General features: G+C 38.0%; 1 protein-coding gene across 2 annotated transcripts in view; it reads left to right on the top strand.

Annotated features, from left to right (window-relative positions):
- VPS41 (VPS41 subunit of HOPS complex) overlaps positions 1-21,158 on the top strand; it is a 105,545-nt gene that overhangs the window by 54,063 nt on the left and 30,324 nt on the right. For both annotated transcript variants that reach the window (XM_065629403.1, XM_065629404.1), the window contains 7 exons: positions 3,199-3,318; positions 6,500-6,646; positions 7,826-7,892; positions 15,030-15,127; positions 17,463-17,592; positions 19,296-19,411; positions 20,998-21,054. In XM_065629403.1, the coding sequence (XP_065485475.1) occupies positions 3,199-3,318; positions 6,500-6,646; positions 7,826-7,892; positions 15,030-15,127; positions 17,463-17,592; positions 19,296-19,411; positions 20,998-21,054 (735 nt within the window). The remainder of the gene's footprint in view (positions 1-3,198; positions 3,319-6,499; positions 6,647-7,825; positions 7,893-15,029; positions 15,128-17,462; positions 17,593-19,295; positions 19,412-20,997; positions 21,055-21,158) is intronic.

Genomic DNA, 21,158 nt, shown 5'->3' with positions numbered 1-21,158 from the left:
AAAATAGAGTATTGAGCTCTTTTTGGAGGAGCTTAATCTCCTGGTAGTGAGAGATACAGAGAGATGTGTTGACTATTCCAAGAGAATTATATCAACTTGTTTTTAAAACCAAAAAGTGTCCTGCACCATCCTCTTGTCTCATGTGTTTCAGCGTGTCTTTTTCTTCTTAATGATCTAGTAGAAAAGCATAAGCAGTTAAGAAGTCTCATGAAATAATAAGTAGTGAACTATCAGAAGATTTGCAATGTACTATGAAGGAGTGTGGATGGGAAACCTTGAACTCAAAGCTGAGTTTATTTTAGTTTAGCTATATTATCATGTCATCGTACATGCAAGAGATGCTGGAAGTGCATTCTAAGCACTACTAAATTGTAACAAAGGACTAGAAAGATTTATGAGAGCAAATCAAAAGGGGAAAATATAAACTGTATTGCAGAGAATGCAGGACAGTGATTTTTGTGGCTGCTGTTGAAATACAAGTACTGTGAATGCTGACTGCCAAAATATGGGATTTATGGGAAACAAAGCTCTAAAATATTTTTCCCCTACCAAAAAGAGAGTGAGATGGTAGGAGGAACCCCTCCAGAAACAGTGGATTTTTGCTATGTGTCTAGTTTCTCTTGAAGTTTTAAATGACTTTATGGTGCAATAAACATTTCAATATGAAGACAAAGACAGAAAGGAAGAGTAAGAAGTAAATTAGGCTGCTCATTTTGAGAGTGATGCATTCAGTGGATAGCAGTTCCAAAACGCATAGCAAAGTTCTGGGTTCAGTAACTCATTTTCCAGGTGTCATTGCTATGAGAAAGAATAAGTAAATCTCGTCATATGTCAATAAAACACAGATAATTCCATTGCAGATAAGTTAGTAATTTTTTTTTCAAAGCTACAATGGTTGCATGTCCTTTGTCTTCAGTGTTGGACGTTTTGCACTTGCTGATATGAAATGGGAATTATGGGTGCTGTAGTGATGCAGACTCACTTCCCATCTTTATTACAGGGAATATCAGACTGTTGTCTTCTACTGCCTTGGTCTGATAATTTAATTAACTATGTGCTCAGGGTTGAGCATAAACCAAAGCAGGATTTTTTGCTGGTTTGTTTTGTTTTGGAGTTTTGGGGGTTTTTGTTTGCTTGGTTTTTTGTCCTCACCATTTTTTTGATCAGGTCATTTGTTTTCTTTGCAGCTTCTTGCGCAGGTAGAGGGTCATGAAAAAGCCTGATGTTCACAAACCATGAACAGTAACAAAATAGCAGCAAAGTGTCATTCCAAGCTTACTCTGGATCTTAAGTGTAATAAATAAACTTACATCACAATTCAGTCACAAGCAGAAGAGATTCAAAGTTCAGCAACATAATTGACATCAGCAAGATTTAACATTTCACATCATCCACACCAGTTTTCACAGCCTTGTCCAGTTAAGTTCAAATGAGAATACTGTGTACTTGCTGCTGTCTCTACTGGACTGTCTTGAAAGAAGCGTCCGAGTGACAGTTCTTTTTCCATTGAGCCTCTCCTTAGGAGCTTGTGAACTTGGAAAAAAGTAATTTTCAAGTCTGGATCAGCACAGCGCTTAATGTTTAGTGACATCCTCATCTTCTGAGTGGAGCCAATTTGTTTGGGCTGGGGGCTGCTCCCATGTTTCACACCCACCCGCCAGCCCACTGAGGCACATTCTTGAGTATGGAGCTGTCTCACGAGTGTCAAATGTCACCCCTGCTTTCAGTGTCATCCTTTGCTTGCTGTGATATAGCATGTTCTCTGAGAGTTTTATTGAGTAGTCTTTTTGTAGGTGAGAAGAAAACATCCCTAGACTGTGTAAAAGTGAGTGTTCATGTGAGCTGTGTGAAGGACGCACGGTCATTTTGGGTGAGGTTAAAATGGCAAGATACGCTCGAGTCAGAAGGTTGATGTCTGCAGTGCACGTCACACAAAAGTTTCTGATAGACCATCCTAGAGAGTGACTACTTTAAACTTTTTGGAGACAATACTTGTCTTCTGGTGCCATCTTGTGGCTGTAGGAGAGAGAGGCAGTCTGTGTAAGTGCCATTAAAAATCCCTTATTTTGTTGAAAGATGTTATTTTCAACAACTAGTATCTTATCATTTCTGGTATTTATGCAAATATGGATGAGCATCCCATGTATAAAAAAGTGTGTATAGCAGGATCTTAGGGAATGTTAGCAACACAGGTACTCGATTTAGGTTTTAGCATGGTAAAAGTCCTTGCAGGTAGCAATTTTACACCTCATTGTGCATTCACGGGAACTCAGGTTCAGGTTGTGCACGTGTCTGTACGTGAGTGCACTCATTCAAAAGTTGGCAGGACTGGTACTTTAGAGTATGATCTTCCATAGATGCTTCAGCTTCTTACTTAGGTATTCCTCCAAGTGCTGCACCTTGCATCACTGAAAGTGATTCCGTGTTATAATCTTATTTAATGACTTCCTAAAACCATACAGGACCCGGTAAAATAGCTGGACTGTCATGCAAATTGTCTGCATGTAGCTGGGTTTTTCTTTGCTACTGCAAAGCACTTCGTAGCATCTTCTATGCATTTAGATATATTTAAAATACCTTCCGTATTTGCGGAACCCAGGATTCCCAATCACACACGTTTTCCAGTCAGCAGCACTTGTGGTACGGTGCAGTTTGCACATGCGGGACTAACACACAGCATCTCTAGAGCCCTGTGGAAGGCCATGTGGTTCCACATGGGGCCAAGCAAAAGGCCAAAGGCTTGGAGGTCTTCATTCATTTTCTTTGACAACACCATGCATTTGGTACACTTTTCCTATCTCTGTTTTTTGGAGGGAAGAAGGAGCCTATCACAAGATCAGTGGATAGGTGTGAGGTGGCCTGGTTTCTTCACCAGCTTTCCGAAGTGTTGTCCCTAGTGCCATAGGCTTAGGTTCTCAAATACCTTAATTTCTTTATCCTTAAAATGGAAATAATTATTCTTACTGTTTTCTGGAGAAACTTGATGGAAAGCCTGGTTATTAATATTATTATTAAAATGACTTGAATGCTGTAGTATACAAGATTTCTCAGTGTGTATGTGCTAGATGAAAATTATTTGTTTTGTTTTGTGATAGGTGCTTATCTTTTCGTTGTCGTTGATAATGAAGCAAAAAACATCTCTCTTGTTTACGTACTTGACTGCAGCACAGAAATATTTCTTGTTGCTCTTCTTTGTAGTTGCTGTTATATGAGAGAGGCTGGATGAATAGATGGAAGCCTTCAGTTTTACATGAAGGGGAAGGAAATATAAGAAATGTAAAATGGAGAGGACACTTAATTGCTTGGGCCAATAATATGGTAAGTATTTGTCACCTCTGTTAAAAAAATACCCCTGCATTACACTGATATTTGAAATATTTCAACATTAATTGCCAAAATATTCCATTGAAAAACAGTACATTTGAAGAATCAGGTATAAAGGCATTGAACGGCAGTGTTTTAGAATCCATTTCTTTGTAGAAATTTCTTCTGGTGTTTCCTGCTGGCTAGTCAGTGTTCTCCATATGATTGCCTCTTCCGAAGAAATTTTAAAAAGTAGCTCTACATACCACTGTTGGGGATGGTCACTACTGTACACTATTGTACAATTTATTGAAGCAAACAGTCTGAGGAAGGAATGACAATGTAACTCTTTTTTATATAAAAAATAGAACATCACCACCTCCCAAAAATAAAACACAAACCTGTCTTGATTTTGTAGCTTGTACTGAAGTGACATTATAATATGCACTTCTAATATTGCAGATTATGAAAAATGATAGTAATAATTTTTCGTTTTGGTAGGCCACTAGACAAAGTTAGACTTAGGAGTAAATAGACCCTTTTTCTGTAAGTGTAATTCACATTTTAAAGGGAAACATCACTTTCATGCTGAGTGTTGCTTTTCACCTATCACTGTATATCTAATTGATGGGTCAAGGTCTGTATTTTAAAGCTCAGCAGTGAGGGATATGTTTTTAAGTATGTATCATGTCTAAATTCCAAAGTCTTATTTTAAAATGTGGTGAAAGTACTTCTGAAAGAGTAGCTTTTTTCCTTCTATTGTTTTTGGTTTTTTTTTTCTCCTGAAGGGAAACCTGTATTAAAATATTTTAAAGCTATTGTTCTTTTATTCCTTTCAAAACCAGTTTTATATGAAATAGTTAGAGGTGGACTTTTGTTTATTTGCTGCCCTTTAATTACTGCATTAGAATTGAAATTTCTGTGAGTGCTTGATGGTCATAAAATTAGCTCTTTTGAAGGTTTTGTTCTTTTCAGAGCCATACAATTAAAATATATATTCTAGGTGAATCTGCTGGGAATAGATAGGACAGTTGGGGAGAGCTATCCCTGGAGATGATGTGCCACATCAGAACACAGAATACTAATAAAATGTTGAGAGCCATCTGTCAGAGACAAAAAGGCATGATCAGGGCCTATCTTTCATTGAAAAATGAAATGACACTTGCCCTCCAAAAGATTAATATATTTGGTTATTGGCCTTTCCCTTCCCCCTTTACCTTTTAAAAATTTCTCCATCATCTAGCAATGTTTTGCATTGGTTTGTTTTGGTGGTTTTTTTCTTCCTGTTGAAGTCAGAGAAAATCTTTTCTACTCTTGCTTGTTACTGTCTGTGCGTGACTACCAAGTTTTTTATTTACTTATGCCTTTTTTTTTTTTTTTTTTTTGGCACAATGTATGTGAGCTTGTTAGACATTAGATATTCTGAGGTGGGCTTCAGGTTAATTAGGCAAGACCTAATTCTGTTTGTCAGATGCTCAAGTAACCCATGGTTGGTGCTGCACCAGCCCTTTTTCTTCCTCCATCGCCAAGACTGTAAGTTTTACAAACTGAGACACTCGAGGACCAAATCCTTAGAGACATTAGGCTATCTCCCATTTGAACAGCTTTTAGGCTCCTTCATGATAGGAAGTTGACTCTCTAAGTCCTTTTGGTTCATGGTGCAAATGGCATACATTTAACTATAGAAGATCCTATGCTATTGGTTTGAAAGGTGCTTTAAACATAAGTTAGTCTATCCTGTGTAGGATTTTCTGTCTTATAGAAAAAGAGAAGGTGTGATATGGGTGACTTTTATCTGAAAATCATCCTTGAAGACCAAGTGGTGAGATTAATAAAAGACAACTTTACTAAAGCGCAGTTCAAGCAAGATCACAAATTTTATCAGGTGATCTTAGAAAACACAAGGCGTAACCTCCTTGGTTATGTTACCCAGAGACCTGGGGTTTGTACCTTGCAGATGCTGTGTGCAAGTTTTTTTCTCAAACTTTGTTGACTGTTAACCCAAGAGATGCCAATAGAAGTGTGTTCCATGCTTACAGTTCTTCGCTGACAAAGATCATGTGGAAAACAAAACAAAACAAAAAGCACCTGCCCCCATACCACTTACTGGTCTTTCTGATTTATAACAAAACAAAAGGCAAAATCTGGCTTAGAGCATGACCCCCCCATGTTTAGATTCTTTCACTTACAAACAGTTGTATCTGTACAGCTGAGGACACAGAAACTCAGAGTGTGGGGCTGGGGGTGGTAAGGACACGCACAGAAACAGGCATGGGAATCTTTTAAATCAGTTTTATTTTGTCACTAGAAAAATCCTAACATGGAATGGCATCCTGGACGCTGACCTTTCAAGGTCCCTTCCGTCCCCTTTTCTGTGATTGTGAGAGTTGTTTTTTTCTGCTCACTGAGCTTAAAGGAAATACCTACTAAAATGCTTTGTTTTATTTTGGGGACTTTTGTTTTTAAATCACTAAGACCAAGTCATTACTTAACATGAAATTAATCTCCATTTTGCTGTTGGAAAGGTTATAGCTCACCTTTTCTAAATGGCGTTGAAAAATCTGATTAATAGCTCTTTTTTTTTTTTTTGCCTTCCCTCTTTCAAATGACTTTAATCTTCCATTCTTTAAACTTCTTGTTCTGTTAGTTTAGGAGATTTCCTGAGGAGGCAGTGAAAAATCACAGCATACAAAACCAAACATCGTTTAAATAAGCTTTCTTTTCCTTTTTAACGTAAGAGTAGAAATGCATTTCTGGAGAAGTACAGATTGGCTTCATTTATCTTAATGAGCTCTTGCTTCACATCTTTTCTTTTTCCAAGGTGGAAATTTCTGCTTCTTTCCAGGGACTGTTGTGGAAGAGCTGGGGTTTTTTCATTTCTCCAGTAGTAGCACCAGCTCAGCAAGTTGAAACTGGTTCACGACTGGAGTTGCTAATCTGTTGCTCATTCACTTATTATATATTTTCATTTGGCATGCGAATTTAAAATATCTAATTTACTCTAATCCTTTGCTTCTGTTGCCTCCTGGGTTAGATGGCTTGTTGTATCGACAGCTTTTTCTGATGGCATACTTAGCCCAACCCTGAAACTTATGCCATAAACTGCTATCCCTGCCTTAGCATTCAAAATACTATGGGATGTGGTGAGTAGGAGTTTGTCATACTGAATAAAGTTCTCTTGTATTTTAACTTTCAGGGCGTGAAGATACTTGACATGATCTCCAAGCAAAGAATTACCAATGTTCCTCGAGACGACATAAGCCTTCGCCCAGATATGTATCCCTGCAGCCTTTGCTGGAAGGATAATTTAACGCTGATTATTGGCTGGGGAAATTCAGTAAAGGTGCAATTACCTGTCTTTGTAATAAATGCTTGCTGTTATCACAGACAAACAGAGGATTATTTCTGAAAAAGCAAAGACAATCGAAAAAAATAGAATTTGGTTTGACTACAGTGTGCAGAACTCCCGCTGCCATAGAAATGTCATTGAACTGACCCTCATGAGGAGGAGGAGTGATAGACACCCAGCGGTCAGACAGATCTCTGTGTGTGAGCACGCAGCGAATGTAATCCTCAGGGACACTTCTCTGTGCCTTGGAGAGATTTCCTCTTTTGAAAGCTCTTAGTGGGCTGTTGAATTCATTTCTTTTGATTAGCATTAAGAGAGAAAAGCTCACCATGAGGTATTTTTGGAGGGGATTGTTTTGGGGGCTGAGGAGGTCGTGACTGCTAAAACAGCCATATGATTTTGGTCAGCTGTGGAAAAAAAAAAGAGGGAGTGGAGTGGAGAGACAGACTGCTTGGGGTTTTGTTCTGCTTTCAGCAGGGAACTGGCATTTGGAACTCGTGTGCTGCAGACTGCCTGTGATTTGCTCAGACCAGTACCTGACATGAGTTTGTTACAAGCCTGTTAGCTGTTATCTAATAACAGACTGCTACATCACTGCACAGTGGGAAATTAAAAGTACTTGGTAGGAGTAGATGGAAAGGGAGGGCAAAGTGAGGTAGGTGAAGCGTAAAAAGCTTTTGGAGCATCAAACTTGGAGTTTTATAAATGAAGAGGCCTGTCATAAGGTTGGCATCTGTCTTCCCCCTTGTATTGTCCGTGCTTCACAACATTTGGGTATTTGCATTTCTTTATATGTACATATTCCCTTCCTGTTATTGGGAGTCGCAACAGCGTATTCTTGCTGAAATTGTAAGGTAATGAGATGCAAAGTGTGGGAGGATACCAAAACCAAACTTGCATATATGCTACTATGAAGAAATCCTGGGGGGCAGATGTTTTCAGCTTTCTCTCTCGTGGTCCATTTTCCTTCTCCTCTCCCAGCATACTTATAAGGCTATGGACTACAGCTATAACTTCGTGATGCGGTTTTCTTCTTCGGTGATGCATCCTCACTGTGTTTTTCAAAATACAGAAATACGTGTCCAAGAATGCCTCAGTAAGAAAAAGTGTTTCTGGGAAAAGTTAGTGTCATTTTAGGAATTCATAGTAATGATCCAAATCTTTGTTTCCTAGATTTGCTCAGTAAAAGAACGGCACGCCAGTGAAATGCGTGACCTTCCAAACCGCTATGTGGAAATAGGTATGATTGTATGAATGTGCTCTCTTCAAAATTGTATAAGCTTTAAAGGTCTGTTTTCACTTTCTAGCCTGAAAAAACTGTTACAGTTCAGAGGGAACATATAATCATAACATAAATGTCTCCTCATTTGTAGTTGATGAGATTGTCATGAAGTCCTCCTGCACAGTATTTTTTTTTTTATTCATAGAGAGTCTTACATTCTGTGATCATCTAAAATTAGAGATCCTTTTCTAAACAGTGGATGTCTTAACTTTCTTCTCACACAGATTCCCAGAGAGAAGTTGGTTTTTCATCTTTGTTAAATGACTATCAGTGTAGTAGTAAGGAGAAAATAGGTGCTACTTTATGTGTTGTTTAGCTACACTGCTCATAACTCTTCTTTTTTTTTTTCTTTTTTTTTTTTTTACACATCTCTTTGGTATAGTGATGGAAAATGATTTGAATTTCTTTTTGTTGCCTTTTTTACTTCTGCATTTTATGTTCTCTTTTGCTTTCTTATTTGTCTAGCTTAGGTGATGTGAATACATTTCATTATTGCTGATTAATGGAAAAGGTCTTGACAAAACGTGTGTATTAAGTAAAACGTAAAGCGGAATTAAAGGAAATTTGGAGGGCAAGAGGAGACATAAACAAAAAGTCACAACTGTCCCAGAAACTACTTCTGGAGAATATATAATAAATATATATGAAGAGGTAGTGTTGCTGGGATGATAAACAGGCCCTCTGGGACTCTGCAAATCATGAGTCAACAACAGTTTGTAAACTTTGGTGCATCCTTGGCTTGACTGTAATGACATGAGTTTGTAGAGAAGAGTGTTCAAGCAAGATCCTGACTCATGTCAGATTAGAATGGTGCGTGGCGTAGGTGTATACTCGGCTTTCTGAGTTTAGGAAAAAAACATTTTAAAATAGCTTCTTAAAATAAACTGAGACTTGTTAAACTCTATAGGAACTGTGTATACTGAGAGGCAGTGGCATGCCTGACAATTAACTGAGACCTGAAAGCTATTTGTTATTTAAGATTACATGGGCCCAACAGAATAATAAACTGTGGATTCTAGGATATTTGAGAGAATTTTGTCAAGAAGTTCAGCCTTAAGTTTTAGCCTCAGATCTTTCCTGTACCTATAAGTAGCTTTTAGAAAATAATTAAACAAGGCTGTTTACATAGTGATAAGGGAAGAGAGGCAACTTCTACTTCAGCTATAATGTGTCTCCGTGGAAGAAGCTAATCTGACATGACTGTCTATTGGAACGTCATTAAAAAATAAGTAGTCTGATGAAAGCTTTTTTTTTAAATTAAGTGCAGACCTGAAGATTAGAGATTTTTGTGGAAGTAACTTTTTCATCTTACAATTTTTAGCCTAAAATTTTCTCTGTATTCTTGAGGACTGGCATTCTATCTCAACCTGTTAACAATATGCTTGAGATTTTTCTTTCTAGTTTCAGGTCAAAGCACTGGAACAGCTCTGCCAAATGCTGTCAGCAGCACTCATTGAAACGTGGGTATTAGATTAGGAGGAAAAAGAGAGAGACATTATTTGTTCAAGTCTCAATATAAATTACAATAGCTTTTGATGTAGTTACATAGAAGGTCTTGAGAGCTGTGTGTCATGCCATAGCATCTATTTCAATTTTATTTCAACTTTTCAATGGCATAGCTGCAAGGTCTGATATTAATGGGCAAGACCAGCAACCAGTATAGTTTTCTGCAAGACCACTAATACCTTGAGTGGCTGATATGCTTTCATAATGTAAAGAATTTATACAAGGCATATATCTTGAATATCCTTCAGTGGCAGGATAGCTGAATATCCTTCAGAGGTTTTGACCCATAACATCTTGACAACATACTTATGAAAAATGAAGCCCATAACACAGTGTAACTTTTGTCATGTTTAGTTGTGTGGTTTTTGTTTTATTTTTTTCCTCTCGCTTTTACAATTTTGCACCTGGAATGAAAACCAGAAGTGGAATAGGAGACTTCATACTTGCTTCTCTGCTTATCAGGGCAATACATATGAAGTCTATGGTAACACAGTGTTTTCTCATGTTTCAACAGTTTCAGATTTATGCTCTTTTAGAGCCATTCTGAGGGCCTCAAAATTCCATGATAGTATTATAGTAAACTGTGATGGCATTAGTAGAATCATAAATGTTTCTCCAGTGGTTTGCAGCCCAGTGAATACAAAACCAGAGCATTTCCTGTGCTGTAAGTTAGGTACATATGATCCTGTGTAACAAAGTTCTCTTCATCTTCTGATTCTGTCTTGACACATAGCTTATTTACTCTGAGGCAGGAAATAAATACAGTGTCTACCATGATGCTAAACCAGATGGGCCATAATGTGGGAAAGTAACACCACTGAACTATTGTAGCTGTTCTATTTTAAATAGGATGATGCTGTGGTTACCTATAAGAGAAATTAGATCAATTACACATTGAGATCTGCATGACATTGCTAATTTTGTTTACATCTTTCAGTATATTAATGGTGCTTTTCTTCAGTAATCTTTTCCAATGTCTCTAGTTATATGTTACAGTTCATTGCCTCTGTGGGTCTTCATTTGGTGTCGAAGATAAACTCCAGTGAAATGTTTCTATTTAAGTTTAAATGTATGTTAGCTGAGCAGATCCTATCAGTTTAGCTCTGTCAGCTACTGCTGTGAAGTAGTGTATTGATTAGAAAGTATTGGTATTGAATTACAGGCTTAACGTGGACTAAATGCCGTTGTGATCCTTCTTAAAGAGCACTTGACCTCTGTGCTCGCTCCTTATGCGTGTACAAAAGCTATAATGCTGGACAACTTCTGGTCTGAACAGGGAACCCTTCCTCAGCTGGAACGTGTGAGAAGGCGGGTTGCTAAAGAACTAATTAGCACTTTGCAGTTAATACGATGCCTTTTCAAAGTGAAAGGGGGCATCTGGTCTTCAACGGCCTTGTCAAGTAGCCCAGGATTTTATATACTTGTTATGGAAAAGTACTTTATCTCTGCCTCAGTTACTCAAGTTGTTCATGATAGTGGAAGATAGAGATTAGAACTGGAAGTCAGTAAAAGACTTGAAGTCAATTAGAGACTTCCTATTCAATTTATTTTAGCCCAAATTTTATCTGAGGAATCTCAGCTGAATTCCAGGTGCCAAGCAGCCAGCAATACTTCTCGAGCGGTTGTTTCTCTTCTTCATTCCTCTAGGTTCCCCACAATGTAGGATTCTGGTTTAAAAATTACATGTTTTGTGGATATGCTTGCAGCACCACATCTGTGTGTTTTGTAAAGGAATAGCTGTATAACTGTAAGTTACCAGCAAGCATTGAGATTGCACATTTTTGTCTGAAAAGAAAACATGGGAATATTTATTTTTTGGTTTGTAAAATGAGATACTGGGATCTACCATACCAGCATTTTTCTCTTTATATAGACAGAACTCAAAGCTTAATTAATGAATGTGATGAGCAGGAAATTAACTGTGACTAAATGTCATCAAATTTATGTGCTGATTTATGCAAACATTTAATTGGAGTGAGTCTGCTGCACTCTGAGAAACAAATTGCCAAAAAAAAAAAGAGGAGGGGGCCAGAAGGAAAATACCCATCCCATTTATATAGCTGATTCTACTTAGGCTTCTGCTCATCTTGCTTTGCCACAATCCAAACTGATCACTTCTAAATTACTTGATAACATCAGTCAAGATTATCAGACTCCTGAATATTTTCCATATTGGTTAACAAATTTTTCTCAGTTCAATGTGTAATGCGAAAATGAGCTTTTCAGAAAATCAGCCTTGAAGCTTTGAAACTCAAGCTTCTGACTTTCCAGTTGTCATCAAGGATTCCACAGGATTTCCATAAAGGTTGTGTGTCTGTAGCTAGAGAGTTGTACAGGCAATTGCCATATTTCTGAAGATTATTTTTATTGCTGTGTGAGGTGGAATGGGGCAAGATGACTTCACAGAATCACTGAATGTTAGGGATTGGAAGGGACCTCAAAAGATCATCCAGTCCAATCCCCCAGGCGGAGCAGGAACACCCAGATGAGGTTACACAGGAAGGCGTCCAGGCGGGTTTTGAATGTCTCCAGAGAAGGAGACTCCACAACCTCCCTGGGCAGCCTTTTCCAGGGCTCTTTTACCCCTACTGAGAAGTTTCTTCTCAAATTTAAGTCGAACCTGTTGTGTTCCAGTTTGAACCCATTACCCCTTGTCGTATCATTGGTTGTTTCAGCACCATGGTAGCACTTCTGTTTCTCACAACCTGACTGCAGTTAAAGCAGCAAATTGTAACACTACTTACAGTAGACAAGACATTTTTCTAATTTAATTGAAAGAGTAGACTTCACCAGATTGGTCATTACTGGCCTGATGAGGTAGTGGGCTTTTTTCCTGATGTTTCTGATTAGTGTGATACTGTAACTGAGAAAAATTATTGTGGTAGCAAAATTTCTTGCTCGTTTCCATTCTGTGCTGGTAGCAAGTTGTAAGGCAACAGCTTTCAGTGACAGAGGCTTTACAGAGTTTAGATTTTAAGCCTAGCTTGCTGGTTCAGCTTCTTCCTTACTTTCCCAAAAGACAATGTCAAAACCTTGGCCCCATTGAAATCAACAGCAAAAACCTCTGACTGTAACCAGAATTTCACTCTATATAAATTTTCAGTGGAAAAGCAGGGGCTGGTTTTTGAGATCTGATTAAACAAAATAGACTTATTTTGGTTTCAGTCCATCACGTGTGTGTGTATCTTTAAATTCCAGAGAAAGTTGCTTTAGAGGGTTTGGGTAAATAATGTAGCATATATTGTTTCATTTCTGTAGTGTGGTGTATTTCATACATTTCATTTGAACAATAAAAAAAGATTCACAGGATTTTTTTTTTTTTTTTTTCTTCCTGGTAATTTGTTTGACAGCTCTATGTAGATGCTGAACATAGAATAGATCCACTGTCAGCATATCTTCCATCTTCTCTTATGACAGGCGTAAACATGTATGACACATGGCCATACCTCGGTCATTCCAATTTACTTCAATACTACGTTTGTTTTAATTGTTTTGGATCCTTTTCAAATTAACAGCATTTCTGATTGCCTCTATGTTGGCTTTTTTTTTCCCCCCCTTGATCACAACAAAGTGTCCAGAGAGTAAGTCAAATTAACCTATTGGTGTTCTGTGCAGCTAGAACTTCTATAGTTTTTTTCAGTAAGACTTTTTTGATTAGCTGCATCAAAGGTTTTTATCAGGTCAAGAAGCACTGTCTAAGCTAGCTATTCTTTGTTCAAGGCTGTAGCAGCAGAGCTGGAGCATTGTGTTTCAACAAGGCCTCTTGAGGAGGATGAGCTGAGACAAAGCTGAAAGTGAAACCAAGGAAACTAAACTCCATTTAAAAAGAAAACTTGAAGTGATGATTTTTATTTGTTTATTTTTTGTTTTGCAGAACACTACTGCTGCTTGATCCTAAATACACTGTTAGGTGGACATTACAAACACGTTTCAGTAGCAAAAGAACTGAAGTTCCAGTGGAAGTCAAAGAAACTCACATGGTTTTTAAAAACTGTGCCCATAATCTTTATAAATGTACCATCCACCACACTGTTTTTCTCTCCAAATTCAAACCGCAGTGTTTTATGTGTGTTTGAGAGCCTTCTCTTGTCACCTTTTAAAGCTGAAAGTTTCTTTGCTTATCCTTCTTGCCATCATTATGGATTTGACTTTTTCTTTTCCATGTTTTTCCTCCTGCATTCCCGTATTGTTTTAAAATACCAGATACTAAATTTTAGACTGAGCATAAGATATATTATGTAGATGTTTCTGACACAGTTTGTTTGAAGTCATCACTCAGAGCAACACAGTCGAAGTAATCTCATCAGTCTTGCAGGCTAGAACAAAGTAACAAAGGATTACAAAAGTGAACCTATTCTTTCCTGGAATGGATAGAGTGCTCTACCCTTGTGTAGTATTTTGGACCCCAGTGATGTCAAAGTGTCAGAAGTAATTAAGAGAAGAACCGTATTTACTTATTCACTGAGAGACAGGTGTCAAATCTGTACTTTACTCAATAGTATTTTTTTCTCCTTTAGCAGGAGGATGATTGTTTCTCCTGTTCCTTCTTGTTACCTTAGCTAAAGAAAATTAGCTTTATTTTTAGTGTCATTATGCTGCATTTTCTGTTTGCTTTGCTAAAATAATTAGTAACTATTTCAGTAAGCAGTAGATATTAGGAATGTACCATGCTAAGCAGAAAGCAAGGAAGCTTTTGTTTCCTACGTACACTTAGATTCTCCTAAAACCATGTTTCAGAAGAAAATTATGACGCATCTGATATTTTCATAAAAGCTTATAGGTATAAGGTTTTCTAATATGAGCACTTGGATGATTCCTATTTTGGGCATTATGAGAGAGGAGCCCACAAAAAGGGCTTCCCAGATTTTGAATGCCTGCACTGCAAATCCAGCAGAATAAAACAAAAGGGCTATTTCTGTGGCAGGGGTCTGCTGTAATGAAACTTTTTGTAAATACAGTTCAACTCTCTTTTTCTTTCTCAAAATAGTCATCACCTAACTATCTCAATTTCAAGACCAGTTTTAGGAAATTACATTTTCAGTTCCGTCAACAAGAAAAGGGACTGTTTAACAGTATGTTTTCTTTGCAATGAGGGTATCTGTAAATCTTCCTGTGATGTTTAAAGTCATGATAAATAGATAATGGTCTTTGTGTTTTCATATGTCATAGCAATAGGTGTAGCAGGTGTGATTCTCTTATGGCTACATGACTTTCTGTGAATATGCAAACCAATGAAGGTGTACTATTTATTGCCTGTTTTATTGGGTTTTGTTTTGCTTTCTTTTTTTTAATATGATTACTGAAAATCAGGCTGACCATTCACTTCAAGTGTTTCATCTCTAGCATGTCCTGGAGCACAAACACTTCTTCTTGCAAGCTTTAATGGAATTTAATCTGTTAAATGTAATTTTTCATCTTACTGATCCAACTGGGAAGTCTGTAGGTTCTTTATATGTATTGAGTCATCATTTCTCTGAAGTGCTACTGCATGCTTTTGATTGCTGCTGAAAATCAGTTGTGTGTTTTTCTTAGGGAGTAGCTCATACACAGTCATTTATTTAACAATTTGTTATCTTTTCTGTGTTTCAGTTTTCCAGTTCGACACTGAATTCTATATCAGTGGACTTGCACCTCTCTGCGACCAGCTTGTTATACTTTCATATGTAAAGGAGATTTCTGAAAAAACGGTAATTGTTAGAGTTTCTTCACAGCAGTAAACTGTCCCTGTGAGTCAGGCCTTTAAACTGGTCATGCAGATTTGATTATCTGTGGAAAAATTTGTAGTCTGCTGGTAGTGAACAGTGCTTGAAACTTCTCTGACCTGTGAAATAAGGTCAGTGGAGGCGATGTTGAAGACTAACGTACTTACCTTTCAGAAGCCCTGTGTGGCTACCTTTCTTTCTTGCAGGAGGCAGAGAAGGTCTCTTGATTGTCCTTTTCTCTCCTTTTTCCTTTCTTTCCCTCCCCCCCATCTCTTTTTCTCTCCTTTTCTCTTTTCTTTCTGCTATTTCTTTGCCAGAAGACACAAAGAATCTTTTTGAGCCACAAGAGAGGCTTGCTGACACTGCATCCTAGAAGAACTGAGTAGTGAAGTTGATCAACTCAAGCAAATAAAAGTCACTGTGGCGGGGGTGGGATGCACGATCATGAGCAAGCGGCATCGTTGCTTCCCTTGCTTCTAAGACCTTTAGTTGCGTACACCCAGATACATGTGTAGATAGGTAGAAATTAGAATTCATGTCAGCTGTTTTTACTGCACGCGGGTGAGTGCCGTGTCTGTCTCCGACATTTATTTCATATTGCCAAATAAAAGGCAAGGCAGTGGAGGAAATCCTTGAAGTTGCAGTGTGAGAATGGCAGATGCTCTTGATCATCTCTTTGATAGTACGGCTGCATTAGACAACCATCACCATAGTAACCTTAAGCAACTGGGTGCACAAGTTGCTAGGCAATGCAATGCCGTGGGTTCAAACAAACGCTCGAGCCTGCTGAAATCAATAGGGTTAGCTTCTAGCTCTGCTGCAGGATGTCAGATTATTATTTCTTTATTTATATTAGGGAGAAAAATAATGTCACAGCAGTGTTTCCCAAGAGAACCAGTACAGTAGTCCTTTTAGCACAGGAGAGTCAGTGAAAGGAAAGGAGGCAAACAAATTGGAAAAGGAAGGGAGAGGAAAAGGTGGGTTGAAATGCTCAGGAGCAAGGAAACTGGGAAGCTGCTGTTAATGAAGTAGTAGCATGGGAAAGGAGCATAGGATAAAGGAGGTAGTGACTGATAGAGGTTAAATTCATTCTAACTGCTTCAGGAAAGAAAGATGAAAAGAGAATTTCAGGTGATATAATAATTGAACATAGGAAAGAGATTATTTTTTTTTCATGTATTTGCTTTTAGCCTTTTAAAGATACTCTGAATGCTGACCTTTGATGACTTCTCAGTTCTCTGGGTGCCTCTAGCAAGAAAACAAAAGTACTCTCCTCCTCGTCACTGTGTCTGTGCCCTGGTGTGGTAGGAACCCCCCCATGGAGCCCGACCCGCCTGAGCTTGCAGCAGAAGTGCTGCTCCCTACAAACGCTCTTGGGTTGTAAGGAACACTGTTCTTCCTGCACTTAATTTCATAGCTTTCAAACGGCAGCTTCCTACTTGTTACAAATTGGATCAAAATTCAACTCACGTCCACTGGAACAGATAAGTTGAGGAAAGACTTGAGTGGTGCTGCTGCTGAATGAGTAGACTAGAGCTGTGTAAATCCAGTTTGTATGTCTCCTTCCTTTTTCATTCTCTATTTTGTTATAATTCACAGCAAGAAGTGGAAAAAAAGGGATTGTCTTGGCCCTTAATTAAAAATACAGCTAGATGAAGACAACAGTTTTCCTTGGGTAGAGGATGAAAATCCATGATGTCATCTTACTATAAGCACCTACATTGCACTTGAAAGTTCATGTTATTCTAACATCATCAGCACAGCAAGGGTTGTAGATTATTGTCAGGTTATTTTTTCCCTATTCTACTGGACACTTAAAAGTGCTAACTTAAACAGCAGCTAAAAAATAACAAGTTCATCTTGCTACTAGAATATCATTGATTCATAGAGCTTTTGTCCTTTGAGGCCTGAGCCCAGCTGGGAACGTGTCTTAAATTGTTCTGTTGCTTGCTGAATGCAATGGTTGATGATCATCTGTGATAGCCCTGAAAATTTCTGTGACCAAGAGCAGAAAAATAGTGAGCAAACTCAGGGGATGGGTTAGACCTGTGTCTTGTCTAAACCCCTTCTCTGCACTGATCTGTTCAAGGGAAGCAAGCCAAAAGTAGGAATGACTTTGTGTTTCAGATATGATTACAGCTACTTTGTGGAGCACAACTTTTCAACTTGTGTGGTTTGCAGTTGAGTACCCAGTGCAAAGTACTGGACTTTTGGGAATGTTCGCAGCTGTTGAATTTCAGCCCTGCTTGTAGATGACCATCAGTTGGCATTGCGAAGGTAAATCATGTAGGATGCAACTAAGATGTTTGCATTTTTCTAGGAAGTGGAGTGTTGTGCAAGGCCTAGATTGGATATTGTACAACCCCTACCTGAGTCTTGTGAAGAGATCTCTTCTGATGCACTAACAGTACGAGGATTTCAGGAAAATGAATGCAGAGATTATCATTTAGGTAGGTGGTCTTAATATTGTTTTATTTTCATAACTTGGTTTAAAAAGACTTGATTTGGAAGCACTCAGCCTCCTTTTTCATTTTTATGTCATCTCCTTGAATAACTGTCTATAACTGCGTATGGCACCGAAGTTTGAAGTGGAAATCCACAAGAACCAGTCACAGGAAAGAAAACGAATGTGCATTTTTAAACATCATGATTTGTAATGCCATCTAGTAAGTCAGACATACTGGGGTAGGCAGAAATACGGATCTCATGTAATGTCAAGTATTGTGGAAAGCAGTATCTTTGGAGATGTATTCAGCATGTGATCCACAGGAGCTCCTGTGTCTCTTCGGTCACAAACGGCTTCAGTGAAATGAGTGATACAGTGTCTGGAAAAGCTGCTTTAGAGCCAAAGATGGAATAAATGTCATTTCAACACTCAGATGCACCTGAATCAACTTAAAAGGGGCTCACTGATATTTAGCTTCCCTGTACCGAAGCTGTTGACGTATAACAGACTCCAGAATGGTAAAATGTAATTAATAGAAACTGGAGTTTGGCAAGTTCAGCCTAGAAGATAGGTTTAATTATGTAACAAGCAGGGAGATTAAACCCTGGCACAATATATAACAGTCTTTTAAATAAGATGGGATGGTTTTCTGTTATATGTGTTGTAGTTCAGAAAGATACATGGCAAAGCTGATGCAGAATTCCTTGGTGAAGATTATATGGCCTGCGTTACACAGAAACATTCCTTCTGGCTTTTAAAATCCATTAATCTGATTTTTAAGCATCTTCTCTGGCAGCACGCTTCAAATCACAGGCTTGGCAGGCATCTTTGTGTACATCAATGCCCTTAAGCCACTAGAAATATAGTGCATCTCCTCCTGATCTCCAAAACATCTCTGCTACTGTCAATAGAATTGGGATTTCTTTATACCTGTCCCTAAGCAGAACATTGGTCCCCACAGTTGTACTTTTATGCTTAATGAATATTCCAGTTCCTCTGACAAGTCTCAGTTTCTTGGATGGCTTTAAAACAATCATTATTTTGTGGATTGTGTATCGGTTCAGGAGTATATTTGTATATGTGCATAGATAAAGGATGTAGGATGGTTTTCTTTCCTGTACCTACAAAATATTGATGGTGTTTCTTCATGGGTTCTGTGGAAATAATAACTATTATGAACAGTCATCTTCTGTGTTTGATTTTACCTTTAAGTACATTTTTACTTCGAGCTTACTCAAAAATAAAGGCTTATGGTATAAGCAAATGCATTATACATATAACCTTAACTTATAGCATTGCAAATGCATTGCTGTAATGATGTGCTTTGTCCCCCAGGGGTTATGGCATCTATCATTCATGCTTTTGATGGCCTTGACCTTGATGCGGAGGATAAGTTTATTGCAGGCTATGTAGTGTAATAGTCCTCTAAAAGTATAATAATGTGTTCTAAACCATCATAAAGTTTACACATACTGGATGAATCAGAATTTGCAATAAGCTGTAGTGATTTTTTGAAAGCTATTTTGCCGTTTAAACAACTTTTAATTTATTGGAGAATACGGCTTCCCACACAAGCATGTTCTGCAGGAGTAGCTTTGCTGTCTTGCTTTCATCTCCCCCTTTTAAATTCTCCTCAAGGGTGTACTAAAAAGCAGGGCTTTACTTAAGGAAGATATCATAATAATAAAACTGTGTATGCATTTGCAGAGTATTCGGAGGGTGAATCACTTTTCTATATCATCAGCCCAAGAGATGTGGTTGTGGCTAAAGAGCGGGACCAAGATGACCACATTGACTGGCTTCTTGAAAAGAAGAAATACGAAGTAATTTTTGCAACATTCTTTCCTTCAGGCTTTCCTGGTTTGGAAGTTGGGGTGGGATTATGAACTTTGCTAGGTCATCTGGATTGGATGTTTTTTGTTCCTACAGTCATTCACTAAATGCTTGTAAAGGGTAGGAGCCGACTACACATCTCTCAGTCTCTCTGGAGAGTTTGTCTTCCTACTAAAACAACTGGTCTGAATTGCACCCAAGTGACATAGCTGAATTAGATGCTGTGAATACTGCTCTCAGCATCAGGTATGAAATGTATTAGCTGTCACTGAAAAATATTAAAGCTGGTTTTTGGTTTTAAAGCAGCAGAAGAGTTAACTTATGAGCTGTGTAGTTATTTTTCTAGATTTATCCCAACTAAAGAGGGAAGGGAAATGGACTTGGTGGGGGTTATTAGATTTTTCCCATTCTATATTGCTTCCACTACAGAATGAAAAGGCTGCGTTAGGGTACTGTACATTGCTCTGTGTTGCTTACCTTCAGTGTGAAGCTTTTAAGAGCAAAATAATATGGGCTTGAACTGTAGGTATTGGTGCCAAAAGTAGTTTTACTCACAAAAAAAGCAGGACCAATGTTAAAACAGAAGGGTATACAGCATCCTTGGAAAACAGCTCAGCATTTGGTTGCATAAATATTGGTGTGTTTAAGCATGCATGTCTAAACACTTAAAACAATAATAATAAATTCTTACAGACAATATCAACATGCACCCAGTGTTCTGGATTCTAATGTCTTGCAGTTAATACCTTAGAACTCTTGTTATGATGTATAAAGTAACTTGCAAATTCTTATTTATGTGTTATTTGTTGGACGCCTATTATAAGCAAAAAAAAAGAGTGGGAAAGCCATTCAGCCTGTATTCCTTTTGTTGATGCAATCATTATATTCCTCATGCATATTTGTTTAAATCCTTGTGGATGCTTTTGCATCTGAATAGCAAACTCATATGATGAGTGCAGTTTTGCAGTTTATGTAAATCACAGCATTTCGTCCCTGAAGACTCCAGTAATTTGCAAGTGACAGCTGTGCGTGTGCCTTTGTGAAAGCCATCCAAGGTAGTAGATGGCTTGTGTGTTACGATGGAAGTTAAAGGTTTCATTTTGTTTGTAAAAGTGCCAGCTTTGTTTCTGTACATTTGAAAGAAGTAGAGGAACAGCAAATGACATTGAAATATAAATCAGTCTGACTGGAGAAGACTTTTGGGCTGAGGAAGTGAAAGGTAGCCTTCCCACACCCCCTTTCCTGATGATTTCTTTCACAGGTTTTGGTAGCGAAGGGTTCTTACTTGAAAATGATCCAATGCGATTGCATTGTCGGTTTCGTTGTAATCTTGCGATTTGATCCTAATATAGTAATGTGGAGTGAACCCAGATGGAAACAAAACTAGTTTTCTCTTTGGTTGACTGCTTTTGTTTGAGTATGAATTGAAAGCTGTTCATTCAACCATGGCATTAAAAATTCTAGTGCTTCAAACACTCTGCTCTGAAAAGTAGTTGATTTATGCAGTTCTAGAGCTTTCTGTATTGAAAGTTTGTGTATTTGACTAGTATCTCTGTTCTCTACTTTTTGAATATAGGAAGCTTTGATGGCAGCTGAGATCAGTCAGAAAACCATAAAAAAGCACAAGATTTTGGTAAGTCTCAAAACTTAAATTCAAAACAAAATACCTGATTTTTATAGAATACTGCGAAATGCTACAAATATGTTTCCTGTTCTGTATTTCACCAGACAGTAGCT

The sequence above is a fragment of the Caloenas nicobarica genome, chromosome 2 (assembly GCF_036013445.1).
Source record: "Caloenas nicobarica isolate bCalNic1 chromosome 2, bCalNic1.hap1, whole genome shotgun sequence".
NCBI classification, from domain to species: Eukaryota; Metazoa; Chordata; class Aves; order Columbiformes; family Columbidae; genus Caloenas; species Caloenas nicobarica.
The sequence above is the reverse complement of the archived record's forward strand: the minus strand, read 5'-3'. Positions and strand labels throughout refer to the sequence as shown.